This window comes from Hyperolius riggenbachi, chromosome 8 (genome assembly GCF_040937935.1).
Source record: "Hyperolius riggenbachi isolate aHypRig1 chromosome 8, aHypRig1.pri, whole genome shotgun sequence".
NCBI lineage: Eukaryota > Metazoa > Chordata > Amphibia > Anura > Hyperoliidae > Hyperolius > Hyperolius riggenbachi.
This window is the reverse complement of record NC_090653.1, coordinates 245072782-245096740: the sequence shown is the minus strand read 5'-3', so window position 1 is coordinate 245096740 and position 23959 is coordinate 245072782. Positions and strand designations below refer to the sequence as shown.

At 43.4% G+C, this 23959-nt stretch overlaps 1 protein-coding gene and 1 long non-coding RNA gene across 2 annotated transcripts in view; one reads left to right on the top strand and one right to left on the bottom strand.

The window, feature by feature from the left end:
- Positions 1–331: 331 nt before the first annotated feature.
- The window catches only part of PRRX2 (paired related homeobox 2), a 150209-nt gene continuing 126581 nt past the window's right edge, over positions 332–23959 (bottom strand). The window contains exons 2-4 of the mRNA XM_068248496.1: positions 14586–14773; positions 4596–4771; positions 332–2516 (exon numbers count right to left, since the gene is read on the bottom strand). Coding sequence (XP_068104597.1) covers positions 2366–2516; positions 4596–4771; positions 14586–14773 — 515 coding nt within the window. The 3' untranslated portion in view covers positions 332–2365. The remainder of the gene's footprint in view (positions 2517–4595; positions 4772–14585; positions 14774–23959) is intronic.
- Positions 3298–22425, top strand: LOC137527708 (uncharacterized). The gene is made up of 3 exons (XR_011023203.1): positions 3298–3518; positions 19836–19972; positions 22068–22425. It is a non-coding gene; the product is annotated as an uncharacterized lncRNA (long non-coding RNA).

Genomic DNA, 23959 nt, shown 5'->3' with positions numbered 1-23959 from the left:
TGTGGCTGCTCTCCGCTCCGAAGTAGACGGAAATACCCGATCTCAGTCGGGTCCGCTCTACTGCACAGGCGCCGGACGCTTGCGCCTGCGCAGTAGAGCAGACCCGACGGCGATCGGGTATTTCCGCCTACTTTGGAGCCGCCAGAGCGCCTGCGCAGGAGCCCGGGAAGGTAAATATTGACGTCGCCGCTGCAGCGAGACCCCCGAGGGATGGAGGACGGCGTGGGAAGCCTCATTAGGATCCTGAGGCTTCCCCCACCCGAGGTGAGTACCCCCCAGGGGACATTTTGATGTTACAGATTGTCTTTAAAGGAATACTATCGATTCACATATTTTTTTCAATTGACACATGAATTGTTTGGGAAGTGCTGCTAAGTACTGGTGTATACATTTTAGTAGCAACTTCTTTGTTTACTGTTAGCAAAATACTTTCAAACTTTACTGACGCCAAAACTGACGGCTGACTGAGCCATGAGGAGAGGGGAAATTCCCCTCACACTTGATCAGTTAACTCTATGTGTAGCTCTGTGTGTGACAGAGAGAACAGCTGCAGATTCTGTGTCCTGTGTTTCTGACTGAAGTGTCTGAAGAGAGCAGAGGAAATGTAACTAATTGTCACAGCTTTTCATACTGTTTTTGCTTTCAGAGTTTGATATGTTTGATATTTGCTTTTTGTAGTCTGATATGCAACTCTGGCTGTGCATTGAAGCAGACACCCCTTCTGCAATTGATTTGTCCCAATATAGCTAAATCCTACTCTCAATAAATTACAGCTTTTGCCTCTGATATTTAACATGAAAAGTAGGAAAATATTTACACAGCTACTTAGACTTTTTTGCACACTGTCATTTTAGAACACTTGGGTATCGATAGTATTCCTTTAAGTCCTTAGCTGCTTAAAACCCCTGAGGACGGCCCATCCGGCTAAAGTAGGTTAATAAAACCTGTGCTAAAGTTTAAATGTAAAAATAAAAGATAAAATGGAAGTTGTTTTTTAATAATGAGACATTTTGTTGGCCTGCATTTTTAATGTGCTATTGAGATGTCCTGGGTACTAAAAATGGTGCTCGGTTCACTTTAGAATGAGTCAGCAGGAAATTTTGGTAGATTGTTTTGCTAATATAAATAAATGTAATTCAGATGTCACCCTGTTTCAAAACTTCCTGCTTTCATTGATAGCTAACAGTACAATCCTCTATTACTAAAATGAGTCAGGAAAGTCTTAAACTCTAGCACAGAGACTGCTGTGTCATTGCGCTGACCAGTAATAAACTGTCTGACAGCGATAAGGGGAGAGGGAACTTATCAGAGCTGATATTATCTGGCACTTGTCACAGCAGCTTGTATGTCTCGCTCATCATACAGAGGATGGGATCATCGGATGACAGCAGATGCTGTCTGTCATCACACACCAGGAAGTGAGAGAGATGCAGGGAATACTGGTATTTTGGCAGGAATTCAGGCAGTAAAGCGAATCTTAGTTCGGAGCAGTGATCCTTCCAAAAGTGTCACCTCAAATGATTTTGAAAGATTATTTCAGGCCACAAGCATTTCAAGTGTGTATTTGGCTTTAGAAAGTATGTTGCTTCCACCAATCATTCATAATCTGGATCTCCTTTGTTCTTACATGTAGTGAAAGATGAGACAGTACAAATTTTTTTATTAAAACATCTTTTTCAGAATTTAGTTCTACAATAAAAAGGACATAGGTGATATAATGAGGATATTATGGAATTTTTGTGATCTTTGTGACATCATCACGGTCGGATTACCGAAAGAAATCAAGGAAACGTACAGATCCAGCCATGGGCCCAATCAACATCTGCCCTTAGGTCAGGGAGTATGGTATAAAGGATATATTTACAAGGCACAGTATGTATCTACATATATACAGTGCGTACCAAAAACGAGGACACAGGAGAGGCCTAGACAACAGACAGAGAAATGGTGAGGAGGATTATGGGCAATGGGAAGACAGAATGGGACAAATTATTGATTACTGATGTGAAATTCTAGCTATGAAATATCTACAGTCACAAAATAAGAAATGTTTTTAAACGAATTGAGAGTCCTGTCCATGATGTTTGGACTTTGGCTGTTGCCCTTCTCACTCATATCTTGTTACACAATATGGCATATTGGCGGTGGAGGAGCCATATTGAGGCTGTGTGTTCTGGAGTCTGTAGCCCAGTCTGATTGTCGGATACATTACAGCGTCTTCTTGCAGTATCAGGAGCTTAAAATAGAGCCACAGTCTTAATGTTTTTTTCATATGTTGCTGGTGGCCATGGGCTCATCTGTGGCGTGTCCAGCACACCCCTCGCCTCGTGGCTTGGATATAGTCTCCCATCTATTCTGCCACATCTCAGTTAACGGTGGACACATGGTTGTGGTGCAGACTGAACTCCTTAGCTTTAAGGCGAAGGCTGGCAATGCTGTCGGCCATGTTGACTCCTTGGTTGGGCAGCGTGGGTGGCGGGGAGGTGACGTTTGGGTTATAAGGCGGCAAAGTGGTGCTGTTTAAAGAAAACGACAAGGTCATCAATATGAATAACGTGCAGTGAAAATACACGGTTCATGTAAAGGTCTCTAAAATAACCAAAAGAAGATCTCTTTGCAAAAACAACAAAGCATCTAGGGATAAACATGATACTGGTCGATTTCATAAAGCTTCTCGTGGTATCCAAACCTCTCTTGTCCCCAGGAGTTATGGTGAATGCAGATTTAATGACTAAGCAACCAATGACTCTTCCATTTATCATACACATTGCCTTTTTTTGGCCTTTGGAATGATAGAAAATGTACCAGGGAAGTGACCATGTCAATCAAGGTTGCTCTGCTTGCCTAGCATAGTTCCCATTACTAGAAAATAAAAGAGTGGTGGCCAATTCGTAAAAGGCAGTGGTGAAAGTTTCTTAACTGTTGTCACCACAATGTCTTGGAGGAAGAGAATTTTGTAGTACTAAAGAGGAGGTCCATAACAGAGGGGTGAGTATAATGTTTTTTTTTTAATTGAATATTTGAAGTTCTGTATTACTTTACATTAGAGTGGATCCCCAGCCAAAATATTTTCTTTGGTTCTGAAGTGTTGACTAGTCCCACCATAAAGAAGCTGAACAGGTTACAATCATCTGTATAATTGTACATACTATAGTACCTAGACTTCCACCCATTCTCTGGCTCACTTCCTCCCTCTAGTCACAGCCTGCTTCAACCAATCAAGCAGCTTTGCAACCTGAAGTGGGTGGGGCTTGTCCCTGTCTTGAACCAGGAAGCTGTGCTGGCCAGATTGCCTTTGACCCAGCATGACCAAGCATCCGTAGAGATGCGAAACAGCCATCGCCAGTCATCCTAGTGCCCCACCACCCACCTCTACACCAATGTTAAAGGCACAGCGACACAAGCACATAAGCACATGCTGCTGAAATGTAAAGAAATGGATCACTATTGATCAGAGATGGTCAATCTCTTCTATGTGATTTCTCCTACAAGCAAAAATCACAAAGAATAAAGAATAGGTAAGAGTGACACATGATCAGGTGGTGCAAATGAATCAGAGTCTTCAAACTCTATGACGATAATGTGCCACTTCAGCTTCCTGTCTAGAATGTGAATTAGGGCTTCAGCAGTGAAGCTGAGCACTGGTATACCGCTATTGGATAGTTGAAGCTATCTGTTAATAGTTTGGCCACAGGTGATTGGATTGATGTTGGAGATGAAGGTAACACATGAAGATGAAGCGTATTGCTTACAGATAAGAGTAGATTTGGAAAGATAGGATGAAGAAATAGGGCAACTAGGTTCAAATTCTAGGAAAAGATGTTTCGTGTTAGACAGGAAAAGGCTATCATTAAGAAAGAGGTTAGTGTTATTCGTCAGGAAGGGTTAATGTTGGTGGAGGTTAAGGTTACACATCAGGAAAGGGTTAAAGTTGGGTAGGAGTCTAGCGTTAGTAGAGCAGGATCATCCCCCAGGCAACCTAGGCAGGTGCTTGGGGCCCAGTGGTTATCAAGTGCCCCACCTGCCACTTTCTTCAACTTCTCTCCACTTCAGCTTATCAAAGGGACCACAAGAGGCACTTTAAATTTACTACCTGGCCTAGGGCTCCATTACATCTTAATCCATCTCTCTGAGGGTTAGGTATCAACAAAGGGTTAACATGAGGTGGAGCCTTAGCCAAACTCAGAAGATCGAAACCCACATGTACTGGGTTGGGTTGAGGTGAGGTTGTCATTTCACATTATGAAAGCCCTACATGTCTCATGCTTATACAGACACTCTGGAAATATTTACAGCGTATATCTATACATATATGCGCATCTGTTCGTGTGATGTTTAACCAGTGTGTCTGCTAGTAAAGAAGCCAGTGATAGTCTGGGTCATAAATTACTGCCTTTAATGAGGATCATCAGCCATGTGCTAAACTATGTAAACAAAGCCACGAACAGAGCATGGGGTAACACAAATGAACCAATCAGAATCCAGTTTACTGCAGCTTGTCTTAATTCTGTGATGAAGTCCATGATGGATTCTGTTATATTGGGTGTTGCATTTTGCACTCTCTCTAATACAATAAAAGGAGAGGTTCATGTCACCTGTAGCTGTTGGAATTCCAGGATAGAAATTCTGGGGCCAGGCTGGTTGGTCGGGGACTGATCTGCTGCTCTACAATGGGGTCTTGGCTGTACGACTTTAGCAAGGACGATGACCGACTGGCCAACATGGCTCTTTCATTCCTTCTGAACTTGGCTCGCCTGTTCTGAAACCAGACCTATGAAGACAAAAACAAAGTGATCTGTTAGACATTATTTGTTAAATGTGTTATTCAAGGGAACCTGGAGTGAAAGGATACGGAGACTGACATATTTATTAAATTCAAACATAAACAATACATATTGCTTGGCTCTCCTGCTGATCCTCTGCCTCTAATACTTTTAGCCATAGACCCTGAGCAAGCATGCAGATCACAGGTTTCTGACAAAAAAAATCTGACTGGTTAGCTGCATGCTTGTTTCAGGTGTGTAATACAGACCCTATTGATGCTAGAATGATCAGCAGGACAGCCAGGCAACTGGTATTGTTTAAAAGGAAATAAATATCCATATACCTCTCACTTCAGGTTCCCTTTAAGTCTAAATTGTATATGTTAGTATCTAGGCATACATCCATACACTTCTTTGAAGCCACGCACAATACAGTATAATAATATGGTAGGATATCTTTCTGGGTACACACAATGCAATTTCCCGTCCGACTGACAGGAGCTGACGATTATTTCCTAAATGTCCGATCTGCTCCCGATCGACAAAGGGATCGATTAGGAGCAGTTTGGATACAGATAATAATGAGGACAGCCAACATTAGTAATGAACGGGAAAGTGAAGCATTCACCCAGCAGGAGCACAGGGCTGTGCTCATACCTGACTCTAAGGCCTCGATTCATCAAGACTTATCAAATTGGTTAACAACAGTTCGGTAAAATACCAAATTCGTTAAGTTGATTTTAGGATTCATCAAATTTATCTACAGCTGTTAGCGAGCATTCGGTAATAATTCAGTAATCATTTGTTAGTGATGCGTTAAAACGGAAGAAAGTGCAATTCATGAAAATGAAAGTGGGCGTGGTTTAGCGTTACATTTAGGATTCGTTATCTTCTTCACTGCTCTGTCGTTATTCCTGTCAGATCATTGCTGACAGAGAAGATGGATCCATTTGAAGTGGTTATGTATCAGCTGAGAGTGATTCAAAGGCGCAGAAGGGCAAGAATAAGGTCTAGAACCATATCAATTTGCAAGAGAATGGATTTATTTGCTATACCAGGACATCTGCATTACTCTTGAATCATCTTGTAAGAGAACACAGGCAGTGCCAGGTTTAACTAATTTGCTAGCTACACTATATTTTTTTAGAAAAGGCTCCTATCAAGCCGCAGCGGGCGAAATTGTGGTATTGCCCCAAGCCACTTCCAGAATCCTGGTCCAGATATTAAGCCCTATTCAGAATGTTGCTACGTGGTGTTCAAAGGACTGCCTTTTACCCACAATTCCATGGGAATCTTATGACCTTGTGTAAAATTACCGCTGTAAAATGGAAATATCGACAGGTTACCGAATGGTTACCGAATTGTTATCGATATTTTATCGAATTCATACCGATTGCGGAAAAACCTTGATGAATACAACTAGAAATCGATACACTTCGAATTCGGTGATTTAACAAACTGGAAAAAGTTATCTCAAAGACAATGATGAATCGAGGCCTAAGTTCCCCAGAGCTGCTCCATGCTCTGTACACACGCTGCTGCTCCATGCTCTGTACACACACTCCTGCTCCATCCAAAGTGAACTGTAGCAGGGAAAGGAAGGAGGCAGTGCTGTGAGCTGCAGGATACTGGTGTCTCAGCTTGTGTCTGTCCCCAGACACTGCACCGGACCAGGTCTGAGGGGGGATTCTGGGCAGCTGTAATCCCCCTCTGCGTTTGCCTATGCCTATGAACTAAGGAACAGACCAGAGGAAGGAGAATGGATATAAGAGTGCAGCAGAGGCTAGACAGATACTGGTGGTTGGGGATTCAATTATTAGGTGCAAAATTTGGGTAATCTGTTGAAGGAACCATGAATGCTGTACAATGTGTTGTTTTCCAAGTGCTCTGGTTTGGCATGGTGAGGCTGTCGTACACATTGGTACCAATGATAAATTAGTTGGCGATGGAAGGTCCTCAAAAAAGACTTTGACGTATTAGGAGATAAACTTAAAATAAGGACCTCCAAGGTAGTGTTTTATGAAATACTGTACTACCAGTGTGTCACATGCTTATGCTACAACTAAGAGACAGGACATCCGAGGTGAAAATAAACTGATGAGAAAAACAACTGTATCTATCTTCCTTCACCTAAAAATGATTTTTTTTAAATATCCCACAGTTTTATTTTATATTTAAATCTAGTTTTTAAGTTCTTACTGTTTCATTGTCTCTGTTCAATGACACACTCATTGAAGTATGCCAGAGCTCAAATCTATGCATTACTGACCATTTTTATCTCTTTCTTGCTCACAGAAACCATCTACTGACAGGAAAGTATTGTATGGCTGTAATTACTTATTAGTGAGGGTTATGCTATAGTCTGACCCAATCCGACCCGGTCCCTACCTGGACAGAAACTGTCACTTGTATACCTGGTTTTTAACTCTTTCGGACAGAGAAAGAAAAAAAGGAACACAGCCTAGTTATTTGTGTGCTTGGCACTGTACATACACATGTTTATCGCATCATGTCACATGTCATCTCGTTGTCCTTTAAGAAATTGGTACAGGAAGGAGGAGTTTGGGTTCCTGGAGAACTGAGCAGACTTTGCCCTCAGCTGCAGGTTCTACAGTAGGGATGGGCTGCACCTAAATAGGGAGGGTGCAGCTGTACTTGGGGAGAAGATAGTTAGAAGGTTGGACCAGGAAGGGCTTTCCTTGGTTCATGGTGGACCAATGAGATTCCTCTTTGTTGTAACCATATTTTCTTTCTTTTTTTATTCATAGTTACATAGTTATTTTGGTTGAAAAAAGATATACGTCCATCGAGTTCAACCAGTACAAAGTACAACTCCAGCCCGTCCCCCACATACCCCTGTTGATCCAGAGGAAGGCGAAAAAAACCCCACAAGGCATGGTCCAATTAGCCCCAAAAGGGAAAAATTCCTTCCCGACTCCAGATGGCAATCAGATTAAATCCCTGGATCAACATCATTAGGCATAACCTAGTAATTGTAGCCATGGATGTCTTTCAATGCAAGGAAAGCATCTAAGCCCCCTTTAAATGCAGGTATAGAGTTTGCCATAACGACTTCCTGTGGCAATGCATTCCACATCTTAATCACTCTTACTGTAAAGAACCCTTTCCTAAATAAATGGCTAAAACGTTTTTCCTCCATGCGCAGCTCATGTCCTCTAGTCCTTTGAGAAGGCCTAGGGACAAAAAGCTCATCCGCCAAGCTATTATATTGCCCTCTGATGTATTCAACCCAACTAACTATGTAGCCATCTAATATTTTTACAATGCATAATTTATTTAAAATGTGCCTGTAGAAAAAAAGTGCCCAGAATGGAGACAAAACTAGGTAGAGGTAAGCCTTCTGGATACTCCAGAGGCTCCTACTGTCACCTCCACCTCACCACTCCAGTGTTGAGATCCTCCTAAGCCCATCAACAAGGGCTCGTCGACAGAGCTTGACTTGCATCTGCGCACTAGCTTGGATCCCAGACAGGCTTGGCTTTTTGCTCTGAGCCCAAGCCTGGCTCTTTGCTACGGGACACAGATGCGATCCGCAAGCTTCAGGGGTCCCGGAGCTGGAATGTCAAGGTGGAGGGAGGCGGAGGGGAAGCCTCTGGACTCTGGAGAGTCCAGAGGCTTCCCTCTACCAAAGTATCTTATTGTTTCCCAAAAAACCTCACCGGTTTGCATTAAAATACTCTTTTATTAAAGGTATAGTAAGAAATATGCCTCATTTGGGGGTTAATTCTTCCCCCACCTGGAGGAGCTTAACCCTAACCTATACCTTTGAAATGACCCCAATCTACATCCAGATCTACTAGTTATGTTAGCCTAACCTGGTCAATACTTTCTTCTACCTAATACTCCTACAATGCAACAGGTAAGACTTTTCTATATTGTATATGGTGCTCAAAAAAATCTGTGTACCAGGACTTTGGAGATGTTTTATTCAGGTACATTGAATGGGGCCCACCATACAGTGCTGCCCATAATTATTCATACCCCTGGCAAATTTTGACTTAAAGTTACTTTCATTCAACCAGCAAGTAATTTTTTGATGGGAAATGCATAGGTGTCTCCCAAAAGATAATAAGATGTACAAAAGGCATTATTGAGGAAAAAACATTTCTCAGTTTTTATTTAAATTTGTGCCAAAAGTGTCCAGTCCATAAATATTCATACCCTTCACAAACTGTCACAGTCTGTGGGAAAATCCAAAGTTCTATACCATTCCAAATAGTCCATGCTGTTCTAAAGCATCCTAATTACCCTGATTAATTGGGAACAGCTGTTTTAATCAATTCAACAGGTAAAAAACAGCAGCTCTCTGCAGTTGGTTTGTGGACAGTCATGGCTAAGACAAAGGAGCTCAGTGAGGACCTGCGGCTGCGCATTGTGGCTGCTCACAAGTCAGGAAAGGGCTACAAGGCCATTTCTAAATGTTTTCCAGTTCCAGTGGCTACAGTGCAAAGTATTATAAAGAAAAAAAATACAAGATGTTCTGCACTGTGGAAAATCTCAGAGGACATGGTCGGAAGCCAAAAGTGACACCTGTGCTGGCCAGGAGGATAGTGAGAGAGGTGATAAAGAATCCAAGGATCACCACCAAGGCCATCCTGGTGAATCTGGGCTGATGGGCTCCACTGGTGGCAATGTCTCAGGGCAGACAATCCAAGCGGACACTACACACTGCTGGGGATCACTTCTCCAGAAAAGGCACAAAAAAGCTCGCTTTGCCTTTGCAAATGCTCATCTGGACAAAGAAGACTTCTGGTCTTCTGTGAAACAAAAATTGAATTGTTTGGTCACTATGATGTTTGCCAAAGAACACCATCCCCACTGGTAAACATGGTGGTAGGAGCCCAAGGCTTTGGGGTTGTTTTTTCAGCCAATGGACCAGGGAACCTAATCACAGTAAACGGCACCATGAAAAAAGAGCAATACATGAGGATTCTCAACTACAACATCAGGTAGTCTGCAGAGAAACTTGGCCTTGGCCACCAATGGACAATTCAGCATGATTATGACCCAAAACACACAGCAAAAGTAGTGAAATGGAGTCCTGACTTGAAACCAATTGAGAATCTGCGGAGGGAGCTAAAGATCAGGGTGATGGCAAGAAGACCCTCCGACCTGAAAGATTTGGAGCTCATTCCTAAAGATGAATGGGCAAATATACCCATGGAGACATGCAAAAAGCTGGTTTGTAATTATAGGAAGCGTTTGATTGCTGTAATAGCTAATAAAGGCTTTTCTGTTGATTATTGAGAAGGGTATGAATAATTCTGGACTGGACACTTTTTGCTCTATGTAAATAAAAGCTGAGAAATGTTTTGTTTTTTTTCACAATAATTCCTCTTGTACATAGTCTTATTATCTTTTGGGAGACACCTATGTCATTTCCCATAAAAAAAATACTTGCTGGTTGAATGTATGTACAGGGCCGAGGCCCAAGGCAGAGGTGAGGGAGGTGCAAATCTCAGATGCAGCGGTAAGGAGAGGTAATGGGAGTGCATTGGAATCAATGCAGTCATGGCCGGGAACAACAGCAGAGCAGAGGCAAGCACTGCCCCAAACAACCCTACTTTACCATCTCAATATTAGCCAAGTAAAGCATTCTGTTCAGCACTGCCCTCTGTGTAGGTGGGTCCTTAACCTCACCTTCCTAAGATGAAATACTGGCAGTATGCACTTACTGATACAGACAGGGCAGCTCTATGTACAATCTGTGGAGAAAACTTATAGGTGCTTCAACAACATACAGTATAACAATTACTAGTGAGCACCAAAACAGGGAGTTCAATGCCAGCACTATTCCATAATATCAGCATCAATAGGTGAAGGTCTAGTCATATTTAGAGAAGGATTAAGATTAAGTGGGGTCCTAGGCAAGGAAGTAACCTTGGCTGCCCTTTTAGCAAGCCAAGGTAGGAAATTAACCTAGCATTTGGGCCTCTTGATACACATTAGGTCCCAGGCACTAGCTTAGGTTGCCTTGTGGATAATCCTGCTCTAGAACAGTCAAGAAGCTGAAACCTTGACAACGAGCCCAACTTGTGCAAACCCAACTCATATCAAGGTAAGGCCTGGTACCCACCGGCAGTGATTTTCTATGCGCTTGCGATCTGAAAAGCTCTGTTAATGTAATGCTAATGTAATGCTATGGGGATTTTTAGAAAATCACATCCCTCAAGTGGGATTGCACACATTTAGCAAGAGGTTTTCACATTGTCAGAAAAGCACTGCTAGTGTGTCCCAGGCCTTGGAGACACCAGTGGTGGCATGACATACTTTTGTAGAGTTCCCTTGACTTATACTGACAGTTGTGAGAGGATGGAGCGTCTTAACACAACAAGGAAAAAAGACACAGAAACAACAGGAGCCCAGTTAGCATAGTATGTGAGTTGTTGTCAATAAGATGTAAGTGAATTTCCAAAAGCGCTACTCACAAAGGTGGGCTGCAGCAGGGACAACCAACCACTTGAAGCAGGTGGAGACAATAAACCAGACTCCTCTCGGGTTGTCCAAACAGGACTGGATGCAATGTCTCTATTTGGTAGAAAAAAACTGGCTGTCACAATGGTGTCCACCATGTGACACCAGAGGGATCCCCTCCAACCTCGGTGGCGTGGGGGGTATATTCACAATAGGGGTAAAGAGGCACCTTAGTTAAAAGGATAAAACTAGTTAAACCTAGGTTAAAAATAATAAAAGTATAATGGGTGAGGTGGCTTACCTAGTTTATTGCACTATGTTTATTGCAATGCTGTAAGGATCCCTCCTGTAGTGTATTCTGTCTGTTGCAGTGGAGCTGCAAACGGACAGTTCTGGCTTATCTGCTTGCATTCGGTTGTGCATAAGTCTCATTGTCATTGGCAATCGCTCTGCAGTTCTGGGCAGCTCAGGGTGCTGTCATCATACCACCAATTGCTTGTTACAGCTGAGCTGCGGCCAGATAGCCCTGGATTTCCTGCATGCATGTTGTTACATAATTCTGCATGTATTTCTTATGGGGGTCCTTTGCATTCACAGCCAGCTAGCGAATGGTAATCAAGCCAGCTCAGGATTGAGTGATTACCATTCGGCTGTGTGGAGATTTGCATACCTGCATTCATTGGTTGATGCCAGCATAAAAGTCTGCCTCCCATTTCTTACCCCACCCGTCATAGTGGTCAGTACGCTAATCTACTGGGCACCTTGTTACTCTGTATAGTTCTGTTATTGTAGTTCTATGTGACCTTATTACTTGTGCTTTAGTTTAGGGGTCCCCAACCACCGGGCTGCGGCCCACTGCCGGTCCGTTGGCAGTTTCCAGCTGGGCCGCGGCGGGTCTGTCATCTTGTCCCTCCCCCCCTGCGGCCGCAGCTTCTGTTACTTTATCAGCGGGCGACCGCTTCCGGATTCCCCCATGCGCCGCTCTCCTTCATGCAGTACTATCTCCTCCTATAACAGCAGCGCGTCTTGCGTCTGCTGTAAGGAGGCGGGGCAGCGGTTCCTATGGTAGCGGCGATGCATATCGCCGCTACAGGAAGCCGCTGCCCCGTCTCCTTCTCTCCTTACAGCAGACGCAAGACGCGCTGCTGTTATAGGAGGAGATAGTACTGCATGCATGAAGGAGAGCGGGGGAATCCGGAAGCGGCCGCCCGCCCGCTCATAAGGTAACAGAAGCGGCGGCCACGGGGGCACCACCTACGCATACTGGGCACTATACTAGCTATGCTGGGGCACTATACTAGCTATAGCTGGGCACTATACTAGCCATGCTGGGCACTGTACTAGCTATGCTGGGCGCTATACTAGCCATGCTGGACACTATACTAGCCATGCTGGGACACTGTACTAGCCATGCTGGGCACTATACTAGCCATGCTGGGACACTGTACTAGCCATGCTGGGCACTATACTAGCCATGCTGGGCACTATACTAGCCATGCTGGGGCACTATACTAGCCATGCTATGCACTATACTAGCCATGCTGGGCACTGTACTAGCTATGCTGGACACTATACTAGCCATGCTGGGCACTATACTAGCCATGCTGGGGCACTATACTAGCCATGCTGGGCACTGTACTAGCCATGCTGGGCACTATACTAGCCATGCTGGGCACTATACTAGCCATGCTGGGGCACTATACTAGCCATGCTGGGCACTATACTAGCCATGCTGGGCACTATACTAGCCATGCTGGGGCACTATACTAGCCATGCTGGGACACTATACTAGCCATGCTGGGCACTATACTAGCTATAGCTGGGCACTATACTAGCCATGCTGGGGCACTATACTAGCCATACTGGGACACTATACTAGCCATGCTGGGACACTATACTAGCCATGCTGGGCACTATACTATCCATGCTGGGGCACTATACTAGCCATACTGGGGTAACCATACTAGCCATGCTGGGCACTTTACTAGCCATACTGGGGCACTATACTAGCTATACTGGGGTAACTATACTAGCCTAGCCATGCTGGGCACTTTACTAGCCATACTGGGGCACTATACTGGGCATTTTACTAGCTATACTAGGGCACTACCTACCCATACTGGACACTATATTAGCTATACTGGGCGCTATACTAGGGCACTACCGACCCATACTGGGACTATACTAGCTATACTGGTCACAATACTAGCTATACTGGGGCACTATACTAGCTACACTGGGGTAACTATACTAGCCATACTGGGGCAACTAAACCCCTATACTGAGGCAACTATTCTAGCTATGCCGCCGCACCCCAGCCCCTCCCCCTTAACCCGCTGCGCACGACACTGCCCACTAGGTCGCGCGCGCAATAACCCCCCCCCCCCCCCTTCCCCGGGCCTCGGAGAAAAATGTGGTCAGTAAGTGGTCCCCGGGCCTGAAAAGGTTGGGGACCCCTGTAGCTAGTTCTTGATAAATATATATGCAGACTTGCTAATATCTATTTATCTGTTAGTTGAGCTGTTTGTTATTTTTCTTATTATTGTGTATTGCCTAGTTCTATGCTTGATGAACGTTTGCTGCATCTGCGGTGGGTCAGTGAAGTCCATTATCCAGATAGCTTGGATTCTGCCATCACCACGTTGGTGACTGGTAGTATTCCTGCTACTCTAGTTTCTGGGAATGTAACTATAGGCTGCAGTTGCTATTAGTTACGTTCTATCCTGTAGTCTTGCCTGTGTGGATGCTTGCTGGTGACTGTTGTTAGCCAGCTTGCTCTGCTTCTGTGGGCGTGACTGTGAGCTGCGGTTGCTACTAGTTACTCTCCAATCTATAGTCCTGGCTTGTATCTGTCTGAATGCTTGCTATCGCTTAGGCAGCACAGTGCAAATTAAGGCAGCGCAACATCGCACTGCGCTGCCATTGTGTTTTATTTGTAGCGATATCGGAAGCCCAGAGCAGTTGCTCTGGGCAGCCTGTGTAACCTCTTCCATTATCCAGCTCTTAGCCTTGTTGTGCTGGGTGGTCAGAAAGGATGACCCCCCCAGCATTACAAACACATTTCACAGGTCTGAGTCTGCTTCTTCAGGCCAATACAAGTGCCAGAATGAAGATAGCAAGATATCATTGAGCTGCACCTTAGGACCCATGAAACATGTTGCCTGTGCTAAATAGACCTTGTTGTCTTATAAGACTATCGTCATTGAGATAAGCCACCTCATCCTTCACATTTTTGTGGTTTTTAACCTAGTTTTATCCAAACTTGCGCACCTCTTTACCCCTATTGTGCATACTGACAGTTATTGATCATTCTTAGTTTGTGTTCCTCCTGCTATAATTTCTGTTTATTACTCTTCAAAAGTGTAAAGCACCAGTGTTATGTCTGACCTGTACTCTGGCCTCGCTCAGGTTAACCCTTCTCGCCAAGTCTTCTCGTACAAAGGCATCTGGGTAGTGGGTTCTCTCAAACACTCTCTCCAGGGCTTGAAGCTGACTGCTGTTGAAGGTTGTCCGGTTCCGCCTCTGTTTCTTCTTAATGCGCGCACTTTTTGCACAGCCAGAAATAGCGCTCTCACCTAGAACGAAAAAAACATAAACTACATTATTCAGTGCAGGGACCTGACCACTAAGCCATTCTTCACCACCACAACAGTACATTTTAGAGTTCACCACAGCCCCCACTATCAATTAGGGTAAAAAATCTTGGAGACATTTTGTCTTAGGACCACACGTGAGAGGTGGTTTTTGTTTTCCTTTCTTTTCTTTTTGTGGTCGGGATAATTTTTAGAAAGAAATACTTACAAAGAAACCTTTGTGGGAACTGGACATTAAAATGCGCAAACAGTTATACATGTTAAAAACAGGCTTACATTAAAGAATAACTTGACTCAAAAGCTCTGCTTACAGAGTGACCAGGCTGAAGTCCAACAACCTATTACTACTGGTATTAATTGTTGTCCTTTGGTTCTGCAAAGTTGTTTGTCCAAATGCTGTTTAGCACAATTTTGTGATATGATGGCTGACCGTTACTACAGCTATTCAGTAGAGGAGGTCATAGGAGCTGTACACTATCTATACCTGACATCTTATCTGATTGTGTTTACATAAGGACATTGTGAAGTGTTTTCTTCTTCCCTGACATTACAGTTGAAATCAGGATCCCTGTATGTGGGTATGGGGGAATAGGGAGGAAGGGGGAACTTGGCTTATTATGTACATGCTTTAGTTGTTCCAAAATTTGCTTGATGAAGCAGGATAGCACCTGCAAAACATGTTACATTGTACTCAAATGAAGAAAATAGTTGACCAAAATTAACATAATCAAGTCTACTTTTGGGGAGGTAAGTCTACCACTACCTTCCTTTGTAAACAGCTTTTAGCAAAATGTATCCTTGTGTTGGCACCTCTGTTCAAATGTTAAGCATATAGTCTAGTCCACCCTTCGTGGAGGGGTATTATCCACTTTCTTTTCTATCTACAGAGAGCGACTTCTTAACCTGAGTGGGGTCAGGTTTAATCTCCCCACCTGCTCTATCAGTGGGTGGTAATCCTTGTTTGTGATTATTAATTTATTCACTAAAAACCTTGACCTGTTATATCTATCATACTACACTATTGTGGGTTCTTGGTTTCCCTTTTGTTTCTTAGGAAGCAGTGGGTTGGGCCAAGATGTTTGGGGTGAGGTTTATGTGCCTATAGAGATATCAGCTTGTTTGTTCCTGCCTCCCCTAAGTTTGCCAGCTCATTAGGTTTATTATATGCCTGATGAAGCAGGAGTGTTAAACCTACAAAACGTGTTGTGTGAGCACAATAAACTTTTTGCATTATTACAGCTATTTTGATTATTTGGAGATAAGTCCCTCTTCCCCCCATTTTGCATTGTTTTTAATTATTTTATATTTTTGGTGCCTCCTTACTTAGCAGTAGTGGAGTAGCTGAAAAGTTAGTCAGTCTTGTCTTGTGCTCCACCAGAGCTACATGTGACTGTGATACTACCAACTCCAATTCACTGGCCTTTCAGGGAGGCTCACTTAATTCTGATATAGGGATAATCAACGAGATGCAAATATTTCCGAGATGATGTACATTTTTATGCAAATATATGCAGCTTGAAAATGGACCAATCAATTTAAACTTGGGTTTAAATTGATTGGACCATTTTTAAACTGCATATATTTGCATTAAAATGCATACAATTGCATTTATTCAGAAATATTTGCATCCCTATTCTGATATAACCCAAACAATTCTTTGTAATCATTTGCCACCTAACAACAAGCCATTTTTAAAAATCTATTCCATGTCTACAGGATTACTTATATTCTTCAGCAGTGGTGGCATAGCTACAATTTTTGAAGTCCATTTTCAAGCTGCATACAGTAAATTTGCATTTGAAATTTGCATAAAACTGCATCAGCTCGGAACGAGCATCCTGACCCAGTAGTGTGTCTGAATAGGACTCATTGTGCAAACTGCCCTAAAAAATATTTAATGATCATTTAGTGTGACAAAAATTGAGCATCTGTACGTTGTTATTAGGGTTATGTATGCATTGTTTATGTCATTAATTGATCATTAGAGGAGCTCACAATGTTATCCCTCCCTAATATAGTCTTTGTCTTATGTCCCAACATTCTCTACAGCCAGTATGGAGAGATCCAATCTCGCAATCACGCTCACATGGCCTGGAGCATTCTGTGCCACTGGAGTGCGGGTGTGTGCTCGTGCAGACGATCCCGACCTGGCGAGGTCGGCCTCTGCAACGGAGGTGTTCTCGGAACACCAGAATTGCGACGAGAGACATATCAGCTGCCAGGGGCTGGAGGAAGCCCTGGGTTTACTCTCCTTTAAGGTGGCCACACACCATACAATTTTTTTACATTTCTTTTCAATTCAAGAATTATGATTGATTGTAATATTTAAAAAATCTAACCAATGTACCACACAAGTGTGTTCAGTTATTCCCCAATTATGAACAAAAGATTAAAAACTGAAAAAATTGCTTGGGTCTATACATGAATAAATTGACAATCTACCCTACACCAAGGCCGAGATTTACCTCACAGGAGCCTATAGGCACAAATGTCCTGGCACCTTAGACTTCACCTTCCATGAACCCACAATCAGATTCTCAAAAAAAAAGAAGAAGTTTTTAATGTTTCTGGACAATCGATCATTTTTATCGAATTGCTGTAAAATTGGATCATTTTATTGTGTCTGGCCACCTTAAAGGGATCCAAGCAGCTTTCTTTTTCTGCAGTTTGTCCTGGTTTCTAATAGCTGTAGGAGCTGCCACCCCCCCCCCCCCTTCTCTCTGCCCTTATTCATCCAGGGGAAAGTGTGAATATAATCAGGTGTGACTCTCTAAAATGTTTGAAGTACAGTGCACTATCTCCAACCCCCCCCACTGATAAAAGCTTTTGTTTGCTCATTGCTACTGCTAATTACAGCAATCTTTATCTGCCTGCTCTTTCTGTGCATGGCAGGCAGTGGAAGTAGAGCAGTAAAAGCCTCTAACAAACATTTAAATGCAAAAATTAAAAGGTAGAATTGATTTTTTAAGCAATGAGCCACATTATTAGCATGCTTGTTTAATGTGCTATTGAGATGCCCGGGTTGATCAGTTCACTTTAAGAGTTAGGTACACATGCCAGGTGTCTCCAACATCGCATAAAGATCCAAGCATATTGTTCTCCTCCTCACCCCCAGATGTGATAACGGAGGAAAAAATCCCTATATTCTATAAGCAGCAGACATACGCTCTCTCTACAGCTTTGTGTACAGAGCGCAATGATGCAGAAAGACTGTGTAACTTCTGCCAACACAGGACAGCAGATTCGGTTCCAAGAATACCACATTTTTGTATAACAAAAGCTTAGTTTTCTTTGTTTCCCAAAAATACAAGAAAATTAAGATGAAACTTGATCTGCAGCCAGAGCGCATTCATTTCCTGTACAACGCTATATCCTGGCAGGCAACAGAAACGGATTTAAAGACATTGTAAAAAGCAAACGGCAATCACTTTGTACTTTGCATGTCCTTCAAAGACCAATAAAGCCAAAGATGTAGGGTTATATATGAGAACTATTAATAGCGGGCTGACATTTATAAGATTTCTTTTTTAATACATAAAAAAAGTGAAATTATCAGAGAAAACGCAGCTTAATGGAGAGAATGATCATGTTTCGAATGTCCTGACTGCTAGTCCTGGAGAGAAACACAATGCTGGTAAGTTGCCCTTTTGTGGCAGCTTTTTTTAAACCCCAAATTAGTGTCCAGGTTTTAAAGCAGCAGGGACAGCTATACTACCCCATAAAAGAACACATGTAAGTAGATAAATACTTGTTCTACTTACATAACATATTGATTGTACTGTCCACGTTTTGATTTCTGTTCCTGGCATTTGACATCTGACTGAAGACAAACCTGATATCATTTCCTTCCTTACTTTTAGTTTTCTCCTAAAAACTGCACTGTCATAACTAGCTTGCTTTGAAAACACATGCTCACTGAACTGCCCTCAGCCAATCAGTGAGGTGCAGGAATGTGGGAGGGGTGATGACAAGCTTCCTTCTCGTTGGCAATGCCGAAAATAGAGCCAAGCTGACTGAGATAAGATTTATTACAGCAGATACATTTCTGAATAGATTGCAGTGCTTGCAATGCAGGGTAAGGTTGCAGGCTGCATATTAAACAAAGAGCAGAGGGAAAATGGAATTTAATTTTGTGGCTGACCCACAAATCCCTCTTTATAAAGCATCCTGAACTGATTAGACATAAAGAAGAGGCATGTATTCCTTATGTTAGTATTCAACATAAGGAAGAGGTACGATAGTGTTACACATAATGGGGAGGTAAAGGTTAGGGCTAGGCATAATGAAGAGGTAAAGGGATGAGGTATCAAGAAGAGGTACACTTTTTCCCTGAAATTATTAAGACTTACCCCAGAAGTAAGCCCTAGCAGAAATTTTGAGCATGCTCGGGATATAAGCCCTACCCCAAAAGTAAGCCCTAGTAGCAGTAGGGGAAAAAAGGTATGGCAACTTGTGTTATTACTGGAGCTGGTGGACTCGTGGGTAGGACCATGGCTCTGTCATTGAGCCAATCCCTGCACTCACTGCTACTTAGAGAGCGCAGTGATTGGCACAACTACTGAGCCATGGTCCCGCCTGCGAAACCTTTCGGCTCCAGTAGAGACACAAGTTGCCATACCTCTTCCCCATAGGTTTAAGCTTGGGGACACAGCGGCATGGATCTGGAGGAAAGAAGAGGATGCAGTGGGACATCGGAGGACACAGGACAATGCAGCATGGAGCTAGGGGTAGGAGGAGGATGCATGGAAACAACAGAGGTTACGGGGACACCAGGAGGACATGGGAGACACAGAACACATAGGGAAACACAGGAGGACAGTGGATAGAGGAGGACATTGGTATAGAGGGGGACAGACAGAAGGACACTAAAGGTACAAGGCGGACACAGGGGCACACAAGAGGTTGATCCAGCAGAGGAAGAGGTGGCACAGTGGGGAAGGCAGGACGACACACAGCACGGTAACTTGTGTGTTCATAGAAATATAAGCCCTGCTAGCACATCTTTTGGTGCAAAAATTAATATAAGGCACTGTCTTATTTTCAGGGAAACACATGACACATCATGTGACTCGCTGTTACAAGCTGCCAGGTCACAGAGAGATCCGCAGCTGTAGCCATGGAGAAGGTGCTGGACCCGCTGCCACTGCTGGAAGGACGTCACCGCTGGAACGTTGGGATCCGGTGAGTCTCTTCTCATTACTGCTGCTCTTGCGCTCTGCAGAGGGAGGGAGGGGGAGCAGAGGGGCCACTTTGGGGCGGCCAAAGAGTTTTTATATATGGGCCACTTGTAGGCCCTCCCCTAGAGTGCCTATGGGTAAATCCGACCCTGAGGAACACACTAAGCAGAATTTTCTGTGTTGCGGAAAACACGTGCGTTTTTGCACATAATGAAAATCTATGGGCCGCATAAAAGACACGTCTCTGTGTATTCCAATGTGCACAACTTGCTCTGTATTTCTGTGAAATGCATCTGAATAACACATAGGGCTTAAGTCACTGCACTGTAATTACTCAAATATCACACCTTATCAAAGTTAACACGCCTTATCAGAGAAGCATAGCGAGTGCTACAAACCCGCAAGGGCTCAGGGCAGGATGAGTGCCATTGTCAATTAGCAGGCATACGTTCGTAGCAATCCCTATGCTACTCTGATAAGGCATGTTAACTTTGGTAAGGTGTGATATCTTTGATAAGGTGTGATATTTAAGTTATCATGGTTTAGTGACTCAAGCCCATAATGGTAACCTTTGCACCACGCTGGTGAAAAGCCAGTTTAGGCGTGATAAGTTTAGGCGTGATAAGTTTAGATAAGTTTAGATCGCGCGCAAAGTCCCGCACGCAAAGCAGCGCCATTAAACTCTATGCGAAGTGCACCAGACTTTGCTAGCGCAAAACTCTTGATCAGCTGTGCACTGCGGTGCTAACCCAGTTGGTGCTTAAACTTATCACGCCTAAACTTATCACGCCTAAACTTATCACGCCTAAACTTATCACACCTAAACTTATCACACCTAAACTTATCACGCCTAAACTTATCACGCCTAAACTGAGTTTAGGCCTGATAAAGGGCTTTTCACCAGCGTGCTAACTGTTAGGACCGCTTTGTGAATCAAACCCAATGTGTTTCAATGGAAACATAGAAGATGTGCGTTTCAGTGAGTTTTTACATGTTTTTGATGTTTTTTTTTTTATAAAACAAATATGATACTGGATTTTTCTCCACAGAAAAAAGGAAAATATTGAAAAACTACAAAACGCAAACAAACAAAAAATGCATGAAAAATGCAAACACTTTCAAAGACGTACGGAACAATGCAGAAATGCACAATGCAGAAAAGTGCTTTTCATGGTTTTCTGCACAGCCATAAGCATCTGGGTTCCTCTTTTCCCTAGACCGAACTATAACTGTTGTTCTATATAGTATAAGAGTTATGAAAAAATTAGGAAGAGTCTAGAAGGTAAAGCGGTATCCCATTCCAACTACCTGAATTTTTTTTGTCTTTGAATAAAGTTAAACATAATGAAAGTGGACCAGATGTTGCTTTGCACATTTTATACAATACAATAATAATACAATACAATAACATTTGTAAAGCGCTTTTCTCCGATAGGACTCAAAGCGCATAGTTGTGTCTCAGCTTAATACAGGGTTGCAGGCTGGGTTGTGTTACAGAGGAGATAGTCAGATGTTCATGAATGCCAGACTGAAGAGGTAGGTTTTCAGTTTAGACTTAAATGCTTCTAGGGATGGAGCTGTCCTGATTGGGTGTGGCAGGGAGTTCCAAAGTGTAGGGGCAGCATGACAAAAGGCTCTGTCTCCAAAGGTTTTGAGGTGGACTCTGGGGGTGACCAAGGTGTTACGTCCTTTTGATCTAAGATTGTGGGGGATGTGATGCAGTTGCAACAAGTCCTTCAGGTATCCAGGGCCCAGATTGTGCAAGGATTTGAATGTCAGTAAGCCAATTCTATCTGCTTGGGAGACATTGGGTTGTATTCATAAAAGTAGCATAAAGTTGCTGTGCGCAAAGAGTGCACAGCAATTTTACCAGTACTTCCGAAGAGAAGGTAGCATGCGGTACCCAGGCAATATACGCCCTTCCTAGATAAAGTAAGTTGCGCTAATTGTGCAATGCACGCTACCTTACTGGAAGTAGTACTGGGAAAATTGCTGTGCGCATCCTGCACGTGGCAACATTACCATATTTTGTGTATATCCCCCCCATTGTCTATTATCAGTAGTAAAAATGCCTTTTCCCTTCTTTTCTGTGCCTACAGTTTTATTTTCTCTCATGTGAACTTGGAGGAAGTTACATAGAATTCCTTAAATTCTCTAAATATGCTGATCTCGAAATCCAAACATAAGCGTACTCAAAAGTTTCAGTGCCCTGACTCTGTTCTGAAATGCCGGGCCCTTGATCTGCCCCAGTTATAAGGCTGAATCAAGAATAAAGAAGATAGAAAGCAAATAGAGATAGAAGATTACAGATGAAGAAAGAAGATAACAAAGTTAGACAAATAGATGTGGATTACGCCGAGGGAGATGAACTTTATTTTAAAACAAGATATGCATAATTTCTCATTAAAAAATGTTTAAAGGGCATCCGAGGTAAAAATAAACTAATGAGATAAATAATTGTATCTATCCTCCTTCCTCTAAAAATGACATTTTAGTTGTCCCACAGTTTTACTTTATATTTAAATCTACTTTTAAATATTTTTAGTTTTTACTGTTGATCTCTTTTCAATGACACATGCATTGAAGTATGCCAAAGCTAAAATCTATGAACTATGAATTATTTTATCTCTTTCCTGCTCTCAGAAGCCATTCACGGCCAGGAAAGTGTTTTATGACGGCAATTCCTTATCAGTGAGGGTTACGCTAGTCTGACAGAAACTGTCAATTGCATACCTGATTTTTAGGCTTCTTTCCCACCAGGACGTTGCGTTTTAGGGGACGTTATAGGTCAAATTGTAGAGATGAAACCGGCACCATCTATGTAGATTATAAGCTCTTTTTATTGGCAGTAATCAGCTGTCATCACAACGTTTCAGGGCAGCCGCCCCTTTATCAAGCTAAGCTGTACGCCATCAAATTCACAATGTCACAAACACAGCTTTATATATACATCATAGAGGAGCAATAGCCAATCATACACAGTTGCTTTCAGTAACCAATCATAAGGTCCGTCCTCAGAGCGGACCTGATGGGGAACTACACTAGTTGTCCTCTATAGGCTAGTTCAAACATGTACCTTCCCCCTTTCCCCACGCTTGCCTATCAGATGGCAAACAGAAGCACGTCTCAGTGCCAAGGCAACGCGGGAGGCGGCGCTTGAGCTCCGCCTACTCCGCGTCACGCAGGCCAGTTCCCCGTCAGGTCCGCCAGACAGGCGGCCTGCTGGGAGAGATGACCGTGCGCTCCTTGGCACTGAGACGTGCTTCTGTTTGCCATCTGATAGGCAAGCGTGGGGAAAGGGGGAAGGTACATGTTTGAACTAGCCTATAGAGGACAACTAGTGTAGTTCCCCATCAGGTCCACTCTGAGGAGTGAGGACCTTATGATTGGTTACTGAAAGCAACTGTGTATGATTGGCTATTGCTCCTCTATGATGTATATATAAAGCTGTGTTTGAGACATTGTGAATTTGATGGCGTACAGCTTAGTTTGATAAAGGGGCAGCTGCCCTGAAATGTTGTGATGACAGCTGATTACTGCCAATAAAAAGAGCTTATAATCTACATAGATGGTGCCGCTTTCATCTCTACAATTCGACTTATGAGCCAATGTGCAGCTGGCTCAACTGTGGCACATCGCAGACGGTTATTGAGGAAGTGATCCACTAATACTACTACAAAGGGACATTATAGGTCGCATAAAGTGCCCCTAACGCAACGCCTGGGGGTGCTGGAGGAGGACGCTACCAAGAGCTCCGTTATGCAGCTCTTGGTGCGCCTTTTTAGTGCTGTGCGATGCGGAGACCACGTGATCCGCATCACGTGGTCCCGCCAGCCAATCGCCGCACAGAGCGGCCGCTCCAGGAAGTAAACACTGCACGTCACAGTGCAGTGAATATTAATTAGCCATGTGGCTGGCCGGAGGAGGAGGGGAGACCTTCTCCTCCAACATCACTGACCATGTGCAAACAGTCTAACGCGGCTCAGCCGCG